Source organism: Haemaphysalis longicornis, unplaced genomic scaffold, assembly GCF_048455015.1.
Source record: "Haemaphysalis longicornis isolate Haplotype H1 unplaced genomic scaffold, Haemaphysalis longicornis Haplotype H1 scaffold_7, whole genome shotgun sequence".
Lineage (NCBI taxonomy): Eukaryota > Metazoa > Arthropoda > Arachnida > Ixodida > Ixodidae > Haemaphysalis > Haemaphysalis longicornis.
This window is the reverse complement of record NW_027526422.1, coordinates 142685632-142704684: the sequence shown is the minus strand read 5'-3', so window position 1 is coordinate 142704684 and position 19053 is coordinate 142685632. Positions and strand designations below refer to the sequence as shown.

At 46.2% G+C, this 19053-nt stretch overlaps 1 protein-coding gene across 1 annotated transcript in view; it reads right to left on the bottom strand.

Annotated features, from left to right (window-relative positions):
• Positions 1–613: 613 nt before the first annotated feature.
• Positions 614–19053, bottom strand: part of LOC144145246 (uncharacterized) — a 329859-nt gene continuing 311419 nt past the window's right edge. Inside the window, exon 20 of the mRNA XM_077676783.1 lies at positions 614–1122. Coding sequence (XP_077532909.1) covers positions 752–1122 — 371 coding nt within the window. The 3' untranslated portion in view covers positions 614–751. The remainder of the gene's footprint in view (positions 1123–19053) is intronic.

Here is a 19053-nt window from a genome sequence, read left to right as displayed (position 1 = left end):
TATTCACTGTGTATATACGGGCAGTTGCCAGGCTGCAGGATCTGATACCTAAAATACAAATTGTGGGAGCAAAAAGTATGCCCCGTTTGTAGTTCAGTTATACTATACATTTCGCATGCAACAATTGAAGGAGCGGGTGGTCAAAAATACTAAGATTGATCCAGCTGTACACCAATGAGAAAGTTCCTTTCGAATAAATGTTCACCCCACTAACAAATCATGGCTCTTATGAAAAGATGGTACAAACCAATAATTAGCATAAAAGGGGTGTTTGCGGTAACTAAAGCAACGTACTCGCTGTGCAGCCAGGAATAATCCATGAAGATGCACAGCGTAAGCTCGTGGTTAGCACCGCTAAAGATGGGGTCTGGGTGCAATACTAGCATGTCACAAATCACTGGGGCCTGAAACAATCATTTGGGTACCAATATGCGATAGTTGCGCACATTTTCGATTTACAGAGGCTTTACCGCGCGCCTATGGGTTTGAAAACCGAAGTAGAAGTGGTCGTGACTACACGAACAAGCATGAAGCTTTAGTTATACAAATAAAAAAGCCAAAATATCGAGAGTCGTAACTCTCACCTTTATTACAATAAATTCATTATTGTGCACTGGGTACATATATAGTCGTGCCCTTTTCCTTGCATCAGAACCACACAAAGACAAACATACAGTCGTACACCTTGAGTACAAGCCGAGGATTGTGCACATACCCCGAAATAAAAGTGCGGCATTACCAGAAAAATTCACTAGACTTCAAAGCCAGGGTTAAAGTATAGTTCCTTCGTCCATCCATACATAGTGATGCTTGGCGTCTGCTTGCTTCCATCGTGAGCAGAACGCTGCATCACCTTTTCTTGCACTTCAAACATCAGTTTGGTCAGTGACTTGGAGCAAGCGTGCTCGCTAAACACCTCGCTGACAGCCGATAGAAACCAAGAACCTTCGTGCTTGTTCTTGAGAGCGACGTAATTAGGAATTGTGGCGCAGGCAATGTAAGTATCTGACCAGGTAACGATGCGCTTCCTGGCTTGACTTGAAATGGCTGTGCGGCGCTCCTTTACTGGAGGCTGGGTGTCCGATGTTTCTCGCACATCGTCAGTTCCGTTGTCCCACTCATCTGCAAGAAAATTCTTCGTCAGAAAAAAGTTTATAAAAAAGCTACAGTGTCCCATGTATCATTCAATTTATACAAAAGAAAACTGAGTGACATGGTATTCATGTGAAGGTTTTTGACACTATGTGTTTACTCTAAAACAGAAGCACAGCGCAGTGCATTGAAATGAAACTCCATGTTCGGGGATAAAGGCTGTAACACTACCTGCTAGTATCGGAACAATTCTATGTTAGCTGCGGGAAGGTTGTCAACATACACCCATTTGGCCACATCAGGTGCAAACTCAACATTGAAGCATTCGTTATTCTGTGCAGAAAACGCTCTTGAGCGACGACTTTGGCTTGCGTGCAACACAAAAAACTTCAAGGTAAAACGTGACTGAGTACAACACTGCAGCGCTTCGCTAGCTCCGAAGTATTACGTGTTGGTTTGGGCACGACTAATGGGGTAAAATGCATTGCGTTGCTGGAAGAGCTAGCGTTTTATATAGGCGCAGCAATTTATGTAAGGGCACACAGTAGTAGCATAAAAATAAGTTCAAGCTGTACGAATAATCGCCGTTGCGCTCACTGACAATCCAGACATGCCACTCATCCCCTATAATGTAAATGGTTGGGTATAGAAAGTTGAATTTGAAAAAAAAAAACGAATAGCTGAACTAGGTGCCTTTTAAAACGAAGTACTTTATTATTTATATCTTATTGCTAATAATGCTTTTAAACATATTTTGCAACTCTCTCGATGTACCTAGACAATGCATAAAGGTGTGCGTTACGTCCTGGGGTCTAGAAGTGCCATAGAAATATGTAAAAATGTTGTCCTCTGCGAACGTTTGGTCCGAACCATGTTTAATAAATATTTAGAATTGAAATTTCGACATGCTCTCGATTTCAAACTGAAAAACAGATTCTCCTAGACACTCTTCCAGCTAACTTACGATCAAATTTCTTAAAAGGTCTCCTGCGTCTCTCCTACCCACCTAATTTAGCCACGGCAATGTGGGACACTCTCCTGCATTTCATATCCCAACCAACTAATTTTTCTTTGCTATTTCCAACCCAAACCCGTTGTGAACCTTAAGTTAAGGGGGTCTCTTGCGCGAGCAGGAGACCCCCAGGTGTTTTTTCTACATTTTAATAAACGTTAAACAATACCTCCGTATTTTTAGCTACAATTATCTTTCATATTTCAAAAGAAGTAAAATTTATTTTCTGTGTAGAAAACTTGAATAAAGTACAAAAGAAGCCACCGCGTTGTATATATTCTTCTTAACCATGGTAAATACATCAATCTTTTTTAAAATGAATTTCAATGAACTGTCGGCATTCTTTTCTGTATTTCCGAACCACAATACGCCAATATGGCATGATTCGTCGATGTGTATAGTTTAAAGCATCCTAATGGCAATAACAACAAAAACTAAAAAATATTGATATGTGTCTTTATGGATTCGTACTTCTCTATTTCTTATGCAATGCACTACGGCGATTATGGCCACGGAAGTGCGGAATTTCATTGGATAACACCGCACGCGAGAAACGCTTACGTGGTGGTTGCAAAGTACGACATTCAGTGTTCCCTGCGATGGTCTAAGGGAGTTGATAATTGAACGCTTTCTTAACTTCTCTACGTGTAAGCTCTCGCCGAAGTGTATGGAGACTAAACGCCCTAATTGCTGATTTGGTGAAGCACTGCATGCGTTATGGGGGAGGGTGTACGTTCATTTCCGCTTATAGATAACGACTGATTTCGCACCACTGTCTTTTTTTATCCTTGTATAACAAGAATACAAGCACACATTATCTGTCGCTGTAAACTGCTTGAAGCACTCAAAAAGAAATCACCAGAACGACTGTCGCATTGATGAGTGCTCTACTAGAATCACTCGTTCATTATATTTCTGCTTAGCAATACACGTACGTAGGAGCACACTTATTTATAGACTCGCACGGTTTTTTAACGCCTCACAATCGAGTGCACCAGACCACGTGATACGTTTCGTTCATTAGCGGCATGCGTTTAATACGAACTGAGAACTCATAATACTTATTTCCTGCCCTATCCGAACATTGTGTTCATAGGATATAGTTCATTATCGCATTTTGTTTGTTATTGTAACGTCCATATCGTTAACTCATCTTGTTTTGATGAATGTTTGCCTCTGTCTAAATGTTCTTCTCAAGCGCCCGTCCCCGTTTATGCAACACAAATTCTGACGACTAGAAAATAATACCATCGCATGCATGAAAGGCACAGTTTGAAGATAGCAGGAAAGTGTTGCGTGTTGCTGGGGACACGACGTGAAAGTGGAAGCTTGCGAATCTGAGTAGTGGGTCTCTAATTTCGCGTGGGCGTGCAATGATCTGTTTCAGGTAGTGGCCACCAGGTACCGTCACCTGAAGCTTTCTTTAGAAAAAACATTGCGGCCTCGCGGAGATATTAGGGTACCGGGATTTCGAAGATACTACTTATACAAAAGATCACACAAAAAGAGCGGTTAGGGCAATTCGAGAAGTGTAAGATGGACAAAAATAACAAAAAAAATGGTTGCGCGGTACATCAGCTAACTTTCGATATGCAAAGCATAGGCTTGGCTTAGTCTGATTTAATCCTGGTTTCGCTTGTTTCACTTTGATATAGCTGTATTGCCGACCTCGGCTCAAAGCCGCTTGATCCTGTGTAATGGTCTCAGAAGGAGGCCTGGGCTCGCTTTCGGTCTCGCGAACGGGGTGCTTCTTTCACGGCGAACGCGGCGCAAGACGAGTCACATAACCCGAGACGACAAAGCGGCGTATGAGTGTTAGCAGAGTCCTTTAATGCCTTTCTGGTCGTGAAACATCCCCTTCACGCTATGGGAGAGCTTCGTACGCTGGCGCGCCGCGGCGCTGGTGTTGACCGGAGGGCAGCCGGGGGCGTGGTCAGAACGCGTTTGGCAGGAAACGGACCACGGAGTAAGATAAAACAGACGCTCGCCCCTTTATCAACAGTGCGCTTTCGCTTTACGTGTCATGGGCCGCTCAAATGGACTTGTCGTTTTGTGAGTGGGGAAAAACATTGTTGCGAACGGGCATGCTGCTGCTGCGTTCCTGCCTGCCGGTCTGACTACAGAGCAGCGGCGGCCGCCCGATGCCCTCCGATCTGCGGTGGCGCCCCTCGTGGTAGCCTTTGTCCCCGTACGAAACCTGGCCGGGAGTTTCATGACCAGAGAAACATTAAAGGACTCTGGTGTTAGGCTGCAGGTTTGGTCGGCTGCCGATCACCTGAGCGGCCGCTCCCGGGAGCGATAGGAGCAGAACGACCGAAACACGGGGCCTCGTGCGCAGCCGCGACAGCGGGCCCATCGAATGATGCGATGCGCTTTGAGGGGTGTGTCGCCGGGGGTGTGTCTCCGGTCAAAATATTAACTTGCGCATCCTTCGCGAAACCGCTGGACGAAAGTAGCAAAGTTTTACTTTAAAAGAAAGCGGGAGGCAATCGAGAAACCTAACGGGGGAATGCGGAGATGAAAGAAGTTTTAAGAGTCCAAAGCCCTAATTCATATCGCATGAAGCAACACGGCGAAGTCCATGTAACAGATGTCCACGAGGCGAAAGCAAAGTGGGCGCAACCCAACATCAAGTATAAAAGACAGAGACAGGCAGAAACAGGCCACATGTGGAACTGGAAAGTTATATGCGTTTGCATCATACGCCTTTGGATTTGCACATCTGCTGCATCATATGCGTTTGAATTTGCGGATGATCACGTGCCTTTGCGTCGATCAAGGAATAAACAACAAAAAAGAAATGGGGGCAGAAAAAACCAGAAGTAGAAAAAAGAACAGAAATTGGCCGCGGATCTGCAAACTTCGTTGCAAATGCTGGCGACACGTGAACTGCGCCTGGCGCCGCCGCCAAGTAAATGCCACCCGTCTCATCCCGCTCTCCTCTCTTGCTGTTCCTCTCCCGTGTCACTCCTCCCAAGCTAAGCGCACTCGAGGTTTGCTCAAGTCAATTTAAATTTACCGCGTTCCACTGCTCCACTCCGTGGGCCCCGTGTGACGCGCGCGAATTGTTGCACCGTGATCCACGCGTGTTCCAAGCGGAGTGTGAAACCTATATTAGAACGTTTCGTTACTCTTGCCATTTGATTGTTCTGTATTTTTCGGGACGGATATCCATAAATGAACCATTTGTGTATTTTGAATAAAGTGTCACTGCGAATATCACTTATGTATTGAAGTCTTGCCTCAGGTATGCGTTAATATTTTGTTTAGGATCAACAACGTGCAGAAGTATAAACATTGCTACCAGTCTTAGACGTTTAGATTTGGCTGTGGGTATATAGAACAATTGTTTAGTATCTGCGTTAACTTTGGCCAGTGCGCCGAATCAAGAGACAGACATCGCCGTGACGTAGACGCTCCCGGCAGAACTTTGATCATCTACTTTGTGGGCCCTTCTAGACGGGTTCTTTGTCCAACTATGGCCAGCAACCTACAGCCCAGTGCAACTATCCCGTCGAGACTCTTCAAGGCCGTCATTACTTTAGATAAGAAAATTCGTGCACTGGATTCTGATCTACATTTTATGAGTGAACAACCTGGCAGGCTGTGTGAAAAAATAGTGACCGTGGGCCTGGGAGGCATGTGGATCCACCAGAGTTTCCCTCGTTACAGCTAACTTCAGGCAGGCTGCCAGAGTACGCCAAAAACATCCAGTGGCAAAAAAGCATGCCAAATTATTCCATCAAAAGAGAGATTATTTTGCTGGGGAGTAACACAGAACTCTTCCTGTCCCAACTGCGGTCAACCAGAATCCACGGCACACACATTCTCAAGCTGCACTGTCGCGCGTTGCTTTTGCCGCATCATAGATCATGTCGCTCCTAGTTTGGGACTTGCACGGTATCAACTGAGAGAAGAGTGCCCTGGCCCTTTTCTATCAAACTAATCGTAGTAATTGGCTATTATGTACTGTGGCGTAATCGCTGCAGGCCTGTTGCACAGATTTGCAGGCTGCGAATGCAGTGGCCCTTGCTTTCCTTTTTCAGACAACACCTTGTCACCTTTCTGGAAGGCGAGTTGGCCCTCTTGGGTGAGGAAGCGTTTCTCCGACATTGGTCTACCCGGTTTATTGGGGTTTCAAACGAAATGGTTATTATTCATGCAAATTTTCCAGAACTCTTTCCTTAGGGTTTTTCGTTGTAACAGTTCGTTTTGGTGTTAGAATTGTGTGTTAGTGTGCTAAAGACTTGTTGTGACATTAACACCAACTTTGTTCTGTATATTGCTGCATTCTTGAATCGATTGTTTTTGTATGCTTGTTTTCCTCGCATAATATTCTTTGGGTTGTAAGCAACTTTAAATTGTTTGTGTGGTTATCTTTTGTCGACAATCAACTTGAAGCTGTTTGTGAGTTTCTGTAAGAGTCTGTAACTGGCAGCCTTCGGGGTCTATTAGTTTTGCAGCAACAGGTGCTGCACTTGTTTAATTGTTTCTGGGTGTTACGTTGTGTCATTGATACCAGAATTGTTTTATAACAAATTTATCCGTTCAAGACAGACAGACCACAATGTTCGCGTTGTATTACCTAAAGAAAGACTATCCTCATTAATAAGAAACGGGTGCGTGTTAAGCCACAGCAATTGTTCAGTTCCACAAGATCGAAGAGGGCACATTGGTGCATTTTATGTACATTCGTTTTTAAAGCAAGCAGCAACTGCTCACAAACCATACATTTTTCTTCCAGGGCAACGTTACGCACTATAACAAGATAAAATGGCTGCAAAAGTGCATAAAGTGTACATTCTTAGTTATGGGACTCAGCAACTACACAAAAAACAGTTACCCAGTTGCTCGAAGCATCCGCATTCTCTGGTATATGACTTGACAAGGAAGATCGCTGGCCTGTGATTTCTCAAGACATTGTTGAATTTTTATATATTGCACAATTTTCGCGTTTAATGGTAATAACTTGTTTTAAAATTAAACTCAAGCGCCATGGCTGTGAATCGATGGAATGAGTGCCCAATATTATTTACATTTTTAGAGAGGCGAAGAGGGGTGGGGATTGTATGTGTGCTCGGTGGTTGTAATTTTCCTCCTAAGCGAATTCGCAACTCGACCAACGTACCGGACAAGGAATATGGTGCATTCAATAAGGTAGACGTTGTTCGCGCCATCGCGTTTTATGTCTCCACTTACCAGGAAAGATAAGGAAGACATGGTGTTGCAGGTGAAAGACGCCTTACTCATCATTGGGCGCATTTCGGATATTGGCTTGTTGTAGGGTGCGCTGACTGTCAACTTGGGGATATTCTGTTTTGATGACGTTAACTTATCTTTAAAACACCTCGCACGTCTGTACACGATGCGACGAGGGCCAGGGGAAACAAATCGCAACCTGTTGTTTTGCCAAACATTGTTGTGGTGCTTGGAAAGTACGCTGTTTATGCGAGGAGAAGGTGCCGAAGAAGTAGAATGATGTTAGTGTTCGTGTTCGGTTGGGGGTAGTGTTAGATTGATGTTAGAGTAGTTTTTGACAGTGTTCGGTAGTGTTCGAAGGATTCAATTTTTTCGTTGTTAATCAGGTGGCGCGTGTCCAGTTTTTTTTCATATTTCTTACTAATAATAAAGTACTCACTACATCCAGTGCGGTTTTCTGAGGTCATTACTTAGTGTTTGACCTCTACAAGCGAAATTATCCGGGTCGGAGCATATTGCCGCGAACCATGTACTGGTTTGTTTATTTATTGTTTGTTTTAAATGCCCGGCCGCGCACGGCTCTGTTATCTGTGCCCCATGCGAAGCGCGTGTTCCATTCTTTATTGTTATGCCGCACGGGCTTTCTCATTCAGATAAGCAGAGTGTTTCACCCTAACGCTGCTAGCCCAGAATAATCTTCTGTGATCTACAATGTTCTGGATGTGAATCGACGGTTCCAGAAATTCTCGCGCCAAAAGATAAAAGCATGCACAGCAGACGCCGCGGCATTCGATTCTGCGACGCTCGCCGACGCAAGTCAGTTTGTTGAACGCTGCTTCGCCGCCCTTGTATTCTTTTGAGTTGTTAGGGGAGCACAAGTTCGCTCCAATAAACTTGTTTCTCCTTCAAGACAACTGCGTCGTCCTTTTCTTCGTGACAATATACTCCTAAAATGCATGCTGGGTGTATGGTACTCCGAGTTGACAGTATTTGATGGAGCTGCTTTTAAAATGCCAGTATTGCTGTAGGTGAATTGGCTCCCTTTACACTTGGGTGACAAGCTTCTCGTTCGACATGTTTACTGAAACATCCAGAAAGCAATGGTAGATATCGATTGTGAATAGAGGAATGAAACGTTCTTGTCAGGGTTGTTGTAAGCGGCGATGACGTCTTTAAGATCGTAATTTACGTGGCATCAAATGAAAAAAAGTTCGTCTGTGAACCTTCAATAAAAAAGAGGAGAAGAGGTGCAATTTGAAAGTAGGTGTATGACGTGTCCATGCAAATATTAGCGTGGTTGAGTCCTATTCTTGTTTGTAACCAGGTTCCTTTGATTTGAAACTAGCTGTCTTTGGTTGAACCCGAAGCTCTTTCACTTCAACACAATCTTTAGAAGATCACAGAGTTTAATAATCAATTTGATTGAGTTTTGAAGATTTATCGTATGCCAGGAGGAATAATCTCATGCAGTCCAAGTGTGGAATATTTCTATAAAGTGGTGACACGCGGATAGTTACTAGCCGGCTCTCTTCCACTGTAACTAGATACATATTATCAGCCAGGAACGGGTGTGAACTATTGATAGAAGAGGCTTGTTTGGGTGGAGTGTCTTTGATTAGTCTTTCCAATAGTCTGGGGATAGTTTCCACTACACTCCTTACACCGGAAACGATGGACCTGTCCAGATTCCCCGTTTATGTAAAACTGACAGCATATAAAACTTTCTTTGAGAAGGACTCAAAGCACCAAGTTATGCAGCAGTTTTTTCGCTAAATATTTCGTCTTAGACGAGCGCCATTAACGTCTGGCTTACCTTGTTCTTAAAATAACGAATGTGATCGGTGTCGCTTAGCCTGTAGAAGGAAGAATCGCTGAGCTGTCTTTCTGTTACAGTAATGTAGTCCTGTTTATTCGCAATGACAATCCTGCCACCTTTGTTGGTGTGATAGAAGAATATCTCGGATAACCCGCTTCAAACGTTTGATGCCTTCTCTTTCTGTGATAGATTGTTTGGTGCGGTCACCGATTCCTATATTCTGAGTGAATGTCACATTGCACGGCGTTTAGGTACATATCTTAGCGTTTATCTTTTTTTTTGGGGGGGGGGGGCGGCTGATCGAATGGCGTTGTTAAAGCAGCGTAGTGTCTGGGTTGGGGTCTTCTGATCTGCCATTGTAGTATAAGTTCAGGCTAATTGCCCTAAATTGGTTTTTTAGATACTTATACAGTACAAACTCCTCTAGCCTGCGTTTGGAGGACGAAAACAGGCCCCTGGTAATACACGTTGTTCACCATCGGTTAATGGAATGTCGGAAAGATGTAATATAGAGAAATCACAGAGCTGCGAAGTGCTTTGGTCGGGAACGCTTTGGGGGCTTGCCGAGGATGAAAAAATAGACGTATCAGTTTTCTAAACAGGCAAAGAGTTTCCGTGACGAAGCACATTCCTCTGTTTTGTTGGCCTGACTTGGCGCTCTTTTCTTTCTGCGAACGGTTCTCGGATGTTAAATTTACGAGCTGTCAAGTGCGTCTGTTCAGTAAATTTTTATTTCTGACTAAGGACGTTGTGTATATGCTAGACTGGCGTTGTACACGGCCGACCTATCTTTCTGTGTATCTTCAACAAGCCCCTCATTTTCTAACTATACTATTCTGCGAAACCCTAGCGAGGGTCTCGGTTCTGGCAGCCTTGATGCCAAGGTAACATAGGAGGATTTTCTGCCAGTAGTCCGTTCATGACTGGCTGTAGATGTTCGAGTCAAGTCCCAGGGGTTGAAAAGAAAGTCCCCATCTATCCGTGTAGTCAGAGTGGCGCTGGCTACCACCCTCAAGCGTCAGATACAGTTTTAGTAAATATAAATACCCTAGAAAGTGAAGGAGAAAACAGTCGCCCAGATAGCCGATTTGGTAAGACATTCAAGGTCAAATCGAAATGTGTGGGTTCGGTCCCCACTCTGGGTGCGTGTTTTTTTCTTTCTTACGTTTATTAAAAAAATGCTAACTTCACTAACCGTAGTAAAAAAAAGCCTAACACCCCTATGCCTCCTTTGGCGTTGTAGACTGCCGACCTATCCGTCAGGGTGTCATGAGATCTTCCAAATGAGACGGAGCAGGGTGGTACGTGTCAAATGGTTTATACGACATGAAAATCATAGATGAGGAAACCACAAGTCTTACAGTTCTGGCGGAAGGGCCCGGATTTCACGGGTGATGGGAGCGACGACCAAGATGAGGCAGCGAAGCTGCGGCGGAACAGCAGCAGCCGGCAGCAGCGATGGTGCTTTGAGCGCCTGAAGTCCAGACACAGAGGACTTTGTTGATACCCCATTCGGGCAGGCTGTCCCTGGTGAATGGTAGTGGCGTCGGCCGTGTACACTGGCAGTCCGCCCACTACCGCAGTGGTTTCCTCCCTCGAACCAGGCGTCCTACGGGGAGCGGAATTCCACGACCGATCTATTTTTCTTTCTCCTCTTCAGTGCCTTTTTTTCCTATGCGCTATGTCCTTGTTCTTTTTCTTTGTCTGGTGGTTTTTTTTGTCGCCGCTGCTCCCTCATGTCTTCGGTGCCATGTCCACGGGTTTCATTACAGTACTCCCAAACAAGATAGTTGGATCGGTGGGAGCACGCATACTTTCAAAAAATAAAATTAAAAGAAAAATATAGCAGTTATATCCGAGAAGACAAAAAAGCACTCACACATGGTCGCTGATGTCCTGGTAAAAGGCGCTACACATGGCTGAGAAACTCTGCACCGACGTTTTCTCTTCACTGGATGTACTGGACTCTGAATGAGTACTCTTGCAGGAATAAACTCCACTGAAGCACACGGTTGTTAATGTGTTTGGCGGTTTGCAAGTACTAAAATGGCTGGTGGTCAGTTTGGAGGGTGAACTCTTCCCCACATAGATAGATGTGATACTTTCGAATGTCCCACACGAGTCCCAAGCATTCCCGTTCAACTGTTGAATATTTTCTTTCTTGTGGTGATAGGACTCTGCTTACATACGATACCGGATGCTGCTGCCCAGAGCTCTCTTGAAAGAGGACTGCGGCGACGCTTTTGTCCGACGCAGCTTTCCGAAGCACACTCTTTTGTATATTCGGTGCACGAAGAATCCGGGCTGATGATAACGTAACTTGGAAGGTGCAGAATGCTTCTTCAGTTTCCTCAGTTCATTAAATGACGTTGTTCGATTTTTTTTCGTGTCAGGTCCGGTAAAGGCTTTGCTATTTGGGCATAATTGGGGATGAGTTCACGGTAATAACCTGTCAATCCGCAAAAAGATTGAATCTCGTTCGTTTGGGGTTGTTTTAGACGAATAATCTTTTCAAGGGTCTCATCCATGTGTTGTACGTTCCAGTCTCCAATCCTATGTCGTAGGAAAGCTACCGTCGTCTGGCCTATTTCGTATTTTTTGGGTTTAACGGTTAAGTAGGCCTTACGTATTCGTTCGGAACCTGTCCGTAGCGCTTTGACGTGCTCAGTCTCAGTTTATGTCGCCACAAGGACATCGTCAAAGTAGTGTAAGACATTTTCAACGCCCTCAAAAACCTTTCTCATAAGCCTTGCCTACACAGCAGGTGCTGCTTTTATGCCAACAGGCATATATTTGAACTCGTATAACCCAGACTTGATCGAAAAAGCGGTCTTCTCCTTTCTCTCGGCTGCCATTGGTACTTGCAAGTACCCTTTGATGAAATTCAATTTAGAAAATACCTTCTTCTGTACTACTTGTACCAAGACAACGTCTATTCGTGGGATCGGCTCACTGTCAGGAAGCAACAGGTTGTCCAGTTCGCGGTAGTCTACCTGGGTACGTATGGTTTGGTCTGGTTTTCTTTCTGGGAGCACAGGAGCATTGTAGGGGAGCATAACCTCTCGATTACACCCAACCGCAGCATCTCTTGTACTTCCTCTTTGATGGTCTCTTCGAGTGCAAAAGCTACTGGGTACTGCCATGCGTAAACAGGCGCTGTGCTGGTAAGGTCTAGGCTACACTCAACAAGGCAGGTTTTGCCAGGTATATCGCTGAAGATATCCTGATATTCTTCGCAGAGGTGTCGCACCTCCTGTGGATGTTCTGGGGGCAACTATGACAAAACGCATACGTCTTTGATCGTCTGCTCTCGTTTTACGGCCACGAATGGAATTTCTTCCCCATCGATTCCATCTTCGAGTCTGCTGACAGGAGCCACACAAGCAGACTCCGCCTGTCGATCCTCAAACGTTTCAAGCATATTGATATGGTATACGGTACTTTGGTGTCCAATGTCAACCTCATGTTTTTCTTCACGTTGCTTGCGTAGAACGGTGAAAGGCCCCTTCCACTGCATTGTTAGCTTGTTCGCCTCAGTGGGGAGCAATACGAGGACACGGTCGCTAGGTGTGAGCTGGCGTAGAACTGCTTTTGCAGCTTTCAGCTTTTTGCAGCTCTTTGTGTGTTGCTGTTCATGTATCCTCAAGGCGCATGCGAAACTTGATGAGGTAGGTGTAGGTGGTGCGGGGCGGTTCGTCGATCTTATCGTCGGTCCATAGCTCCCTCAGTACAGTCTTTGGGCCACGGACGTGTCGGCCGTAAATCAATTCAAACGGCGACAAACGCACGCTGGATTGAGGTACCTCTCTGTACGAAAAACGAAGAGGAGCCAGGTAGCGATCCCAAGATCTTGGTTTCTCATGGCACGTCCTGCGCAGCATGGTCTTCAGGGTTCCATTGTATTTTTTGACGAGGCCGTTGCCCATCGCGTGGTAGGGAGTTGTTTCTGCATATTTCATTGCGAGAAGTGGGTTCACTTCTTGCATGAGTCCTGATGTAAAACTTGTGCATCGGTCAGTAACAATTTTCTTCGGCCGACTGTCTACAGAAAACAATTCTAGTAATCCTTTCGCGACTTAGACGCTGTCAATACAGGGCAAGGCTACGGCATCGGCGTACCGTGTAGCGAAGTCAATCACCGTTAAAATGAACTTGTTTTCTTTTTCTGAGGTTTGCCTGATCGGACCTATAAATTCTACAGCGACTCTCTCGAATGGTGTGCTAATGATGGGCATACTGCCCAGCGCTGCGACACCTACTTTTCCGTTGGGCGTTTTACGCTGGCAAACGTCGCATGATCTAACAAATCATTTCCCCTCAGAATGCATATTCGGCCACTAAAACTCTTCAAGAATTCGGTCGGTAGTCTTCCGAATACATTGGTGGCCAGCCGGGAGGCATTCGTGAGCCAATTGTAGAACTGGTATTCTCAAGGAACGAGGTACAATGACTTGTTTGAAGGACCTTCTGGAGGATAGTAGTTATTTCCGGTACAGCAACCCGTCGTCTACGATAAAGTGATAACTGTTGCCGCTTCGGGTCGTGAATTTTTGTCCTCGTTTTTTAAAACACCCCTACAGCATTGCGTCTTGCCACTGTAGTGTCTTGAGCTCCGATTCGGTGACATCGGCTATTGCGGTTTCACCTTTCGGTAGTCCGGTCCGCTCCACAGCCAGAGTCTATTCGTTGGGTTTGGGTGTGTACCCGTCATCATCTGATGCTCCTACTTTTGGGCTTTGAGCCGTGGTCTCCAACGTGCGCGGCTGCCAATTGAGATCTGGGTTCCCCGGGTCTCTGATTCCCGGGATGTTGCCCAGCACTACGTCGTAGAGCGGGTTTGGCATGCACTTCGCTAGGACTTCCCCCGAGAAGAATGAAGTATCCACCTAGTTGTATGCCTCTTCAAGTCCTTGCGACGTGTGGTCCAGGAACAGCGCATTTGTCGTTTCGCCGGTAACGCATATATCGGGCACGAGGGTTCGCCATACAATAACGGTGTTGGTACCTGAGACTCGTAATACTGTTTCTGGTTTCCATTGCAGCTCTCCCATGACCACAGGTAAAGTGTGGACTAAAAATTGTGCTTGCCTTTTCTTGGTATAGGCGGTCTCATTGTCGAGCTGGTCGAGTTCGCTGTGGCCTCCAAGAGTAACAAAAGCTTGATGCGGGCGAGTTGGTACATACTGCTAAAAATTAATCGGCGCTAAAACAGGGACGAGAGGAACACGTAACTCCGTGTTGTGAGTTACGTGTTCCTCTCGTCCCTGCTTTAGCGCCGATCAATTTTTAGCCTCCAAGAGGCTCTGAAATACTTGCTTTCGGCCGGCGGTGTTTGGCTAGCGTGCAAGCTGAAACCTGTGTTGTCACCAAGTCCGCAGTGCGGCATTATTCGATTTTATGGCAATTTTTACCACACTTGTTGTAAGTCACACGCCTACCCGATGCACGGCAGTCAGATGCACGGTGTCCTACTTTCCCGCAGAGAAAACATGTGGGGCCCTTTAGTACAGGTGGTGTACTTGGGTTCGAAGCTACTCCTTTCCTTTCCTCGTCTCTTCCTTTGCCAAGGTTAGTCATTGAAAGTGCCTCCAGAAAATGGTCACATGTTTCCGCCATATCTCTCGCAGTTTTGCAGTTCCTTTCCTTTATCAAGGTAACAAGTTTGCAGTGACAGCACTTCAGAAGTTGCTCGGCTATCACTTTATCTCGTAGGCCTTTGTACGTATTTGGTACTTGGGCCTTCTCCATCCACCGGTTGAAGTATCCTATCGCTGCGAAAGGAACTGAACTCCGGTTTCACCGTCTTTTGCTTGCGCCTGTCTAAATTTTTCATTGAATCCTGGGGCCGTTAACCGGAAGCGCTGAAGAAGAGCAAACTTGACATGCTCGTAGTTTAACGAGTCCTCGGGTGTGATCCTTCCAACAACTGTCAAGGCTTCGCCGGTGAGACACATCGACAAAGAAATGGCCCATTTCTCTTCCGGCCAGCTCTGAGGATGGGCGAAACGTTCAAATAGGGCTAGATATGCATCTAGATTGTCTCGTCATTCATCGAATGGAGGGATGAGATTATGGGGACTGATCGTCACGCGGCTTGCCGCTTGAGCGACCGGTTCCTGTTGATGGTTGCCACCGAACTCCTGAAGACTAATCTTCAGCTGGGGGATTTCCACCTCACCCTCTGCTGCTGCTTCTGCGGCATTCGCAGCGAGCTCTGATGCTAGTCTGCTCGCTTCGCATGCTGCGGCTCTCTCTTCCCTCATGCGGGCTTGCTCATTTTTAACCCACTCCGGTAATTCAGCATCCCTATGGCCTAGCTGACTTGCAGCTGTGATCAATTCATCAACGTCCATGTTGCCGCTTCCACGTCGGAGATCCGCAGTCGCCGCTCAGGTCCAGCTCTTGTTGTTGTTAAAGAAGAATTCTGCCGTCCTCTCGGGGATGCCAGTTGTGATGTTATTAGCAGGATCTTTGGACCGTCAGGGTGTCATAAGATCTTCCAAATGAGACGGATCAGGGCGGTACGCCTGAAATGGTTTATACGATACCAAAATCATGGATAAGAAAAACACAACAGTTTAACAGTTCTGGCGGAAGGGCCTGGACTTCACGGGTGACGGCAGAGGTGACCCAGGTCAGGGAGGAAAACTGCGGCGGAACAGGAGTAGCTGGCAGCAGCGATGGTGCTTCATCCACGCCTGCCATCCAGACATGGAAGATATTGTTGATACCCCATTCGCGCAGGCTGTACCTGGTGAAGGGAAGGGGCGTCGGCTTCGTACACTGGCAGTCCAGTCGACTGCCGCAGTAGTTGGGTGCCTCGATCCAGGCGTCCGACAGGCAGCAGAATTTCACGACCAACATTTTTTTAAAGCACAGCGCGATAGCTAAACTATGCCGATTGAGAATTTTCAGGCGTTTCGGTAACCAGTTGCTTTCATCTCAGAGGAAACCGGATCTGGAAGAACCGAAGAACAGTCCCAGCGAACAGAGATTTTATTATGGCCGCAAAACTGTCCCAGGAGCCCACAGTAGCCAGAAGACAGACAGTTTACGGGTGAAGCTACGACATCTGTACTTCCTGGTTAGCTTCTTTGGAATTACAAGAGGCAGGAAGATGTGTGAAACCGATCGGCTTCCAATGGCACGACCCCCTTCTCTACTTTGGACTTGTATTCTCTTCTCAGATGCTTGTTCCATTCAGGATGAACCGGTGAACTTAAGCGCGAGACTTTAGTGCGAGGCTCAGTAGTTAGAACAGACTGCAAGGAGACTCGTAGACAGTGCTTAGCGTGTGATTTTTTTCTTTTGATTTTGTCTTTGAAAGTGCGTGTGGCTGTGCCCCAGCTATTGTTTTTTGAGGCGGGAGTAATGTGATGGGATGGCACAATCAAAAGAAAGTTGGCCAACCTCCAGTGGAAACGGTGCGCGGCGAAATGAAGATAAGGCAAGTTGAGGATCAAAGTCAGGATGACGAGGAAGGTGTAGAGGCATAAGAAGGTTTGATTAGGGCAACCCAGAGCACTCTCGCTTTCCTGGTGAGTCCCCTGGTTCGGCAACCTGTCGACCGGGCTGCCAGAACCACGGTGTCCTGTGGATGTCGTCCGGACAGTCAGGTATCACGTCCTCAACATGTACTATGGACCGAAGTATTAGTACTTGCTACCGGTCTTTACTGCGCTGATTGACATGCCTATGTTGATGCCTCTATTGCGCCTTCAATGGCATACCCTCGTCTGCTTTTTCGACCAGAGCCAGATTTCTGACCCGTAAGACTGAACCAGCTTGCTCTCGCATTATTAAATTTAACTTTGACTCTTCTTTATATAGGATTTGTCGAAACCACTGCCGTGACACGAACGTGTTAACTGTCTTTTATGACCGATTTCGTTCCGCCTGTCTCATTCTTCATCGCGTCGCATAAATGTTCTTACATTTATAACTACTAAAACCCGTGTTGCAGTCTCTGATCAGTACCTTCATAACATCACAATATATATATATATATATATATATATATATATATATATATATATATATATATATATATATATATATATATATATATATATATATATATATATATATATATATATATATATATATATATATATATATACATATATATATACATATATATATATATATATATATATAGCAGAACAGAGAGATACGGGACGAGGGACTCGGTAAAGATACATATCAAGGTTGCAGTCGGCATTGCCAGTGCTATTCAGCTTTTTTCGAAATATTTAATAGGGCCGAATGACGTGTGCTTGTCACGTTTCTTTGATTCATTGATAAATAAGCGAAAATATAAGTCGAGAAAAAATCCGCCGTTTTTCCGGGAGCGGGACTCGAACCCAAATCTCCGCATAACCGGTGCGGTGCGTTCGTCATTACGCTATCCCCACAGCGGCTTCTCTCTCGACTTTAAAGCGGGGGTTTATATTTACAAGAGCTCTGAGGCCGGTCAACTAGCGCCGCCCCTCGACTACCGCGGGAGACGTAGAACGTCTTCTTTCCCAGCGGCCGCCACGTAGAACGTGGTCGGAGGTCGGGGTTAGCAATTGGCATATCCGAACTGCTGGAGCGAGTGCCTCGTAATGCATGTAGCAGAACAGAGAGATACGGGACGAGGGACTCGGTAAAGATACATATCAAGGTTGCAGTCGTCATTACCAGTGCTATTCGGCTTTTTTCGAAATATTTAATAGGGCTGAATGAGGTGTGCTTGTCACGTTTCTTTGATTCATTGATAAATAAGCGAAAATACAACTTGAGAAAAAATCCGCCGTTTTTCCGGGAGCGGGACTCAAACCCACATCTCCGCATAACCGGTGCGGTGCGTTCGCTATTACGCTATCCCCACAGCGGCTTCTCTCTCGACTTTAAAGCGGGGGTTTATATTTACAAGAGCTCTGAGGCCGGTCAACTAGCGCCGCCTCTCGACTACCGCGGGAGACGTAGAACGTCTTCTTTCCCAGCGGCCGCCACGTTGAACGTGGTCGGAGGTCGGGGTTAGCAATTGGCATATCCGAACTGCTGGAGCCAGTGCCTCGTAATGCATGTAGCAGAACAGAGAGATACGGGACGAGGGACTCGGTAAAGATACATATCAAGGTTGCAGTCGTCATTGCCAGTGCTATTCGGCTTTTTTCGAAATATTGCCGCATGCCTGGGACAATCTCCCTGTTTGGGTATGTGCCTTTCGGAACATTGGGTCTGAGAAGAAGAAGAGGCTTGGGTGCTACCACGGCAGCTCTGCTTGTACGTCAGCTTCGGTGCCGTCTGTAGGTCTTTTAAGTCGAGTAAATACTGTTTTTCTACCTTTATTCGTGACATTTGTGGTGGAGGTGCGGGGTAATCCCATGCACTTCGAGCCAGGCGAGTTTACCGACCCACGCGAGTGTCATCTGGAGACAACACCAGTGCACAAGTCAAGTCGCCGTATTCGAGGTCTACCACCAGAATTTGGCCTGCTGGTGAAGCCTCCACGCGTAATGACAACCACTACGGCTTGCCAAACCAATGAGGGCAGCGGAGCCTTCTCGCCGCTGGTGGTGCACTTGCCGCACACACCGGGGCCGTTCCACGGCGACATCTTCGAAGACGTCGAGGACTGGCTCGATCATTTCGATCGGGTCGCTGCGTTCAACGAGTGGGACGACACACGTAAGCTGAGAAGCGTTTACTGCTCCCTCAGGGAGTCGGCACAGACGTGGTACGAAAACCACGCGCCTACATTTACAAGCTGGTTGGAGTTTCGGCGGCAATTGCTCGAAGACTTCAGAAATAGTGAGCGGAAGGAAAAGGCCGAGATTGCTCTACAGTCCAGGGCGCAAAAACCAAACGAGAGCGTCTCTATGTTCGTCGAGGACATGACGCGCTTGTTTCGGCGAGCTGACCCTGGTATGAGTGAAGCAAAGAAGGT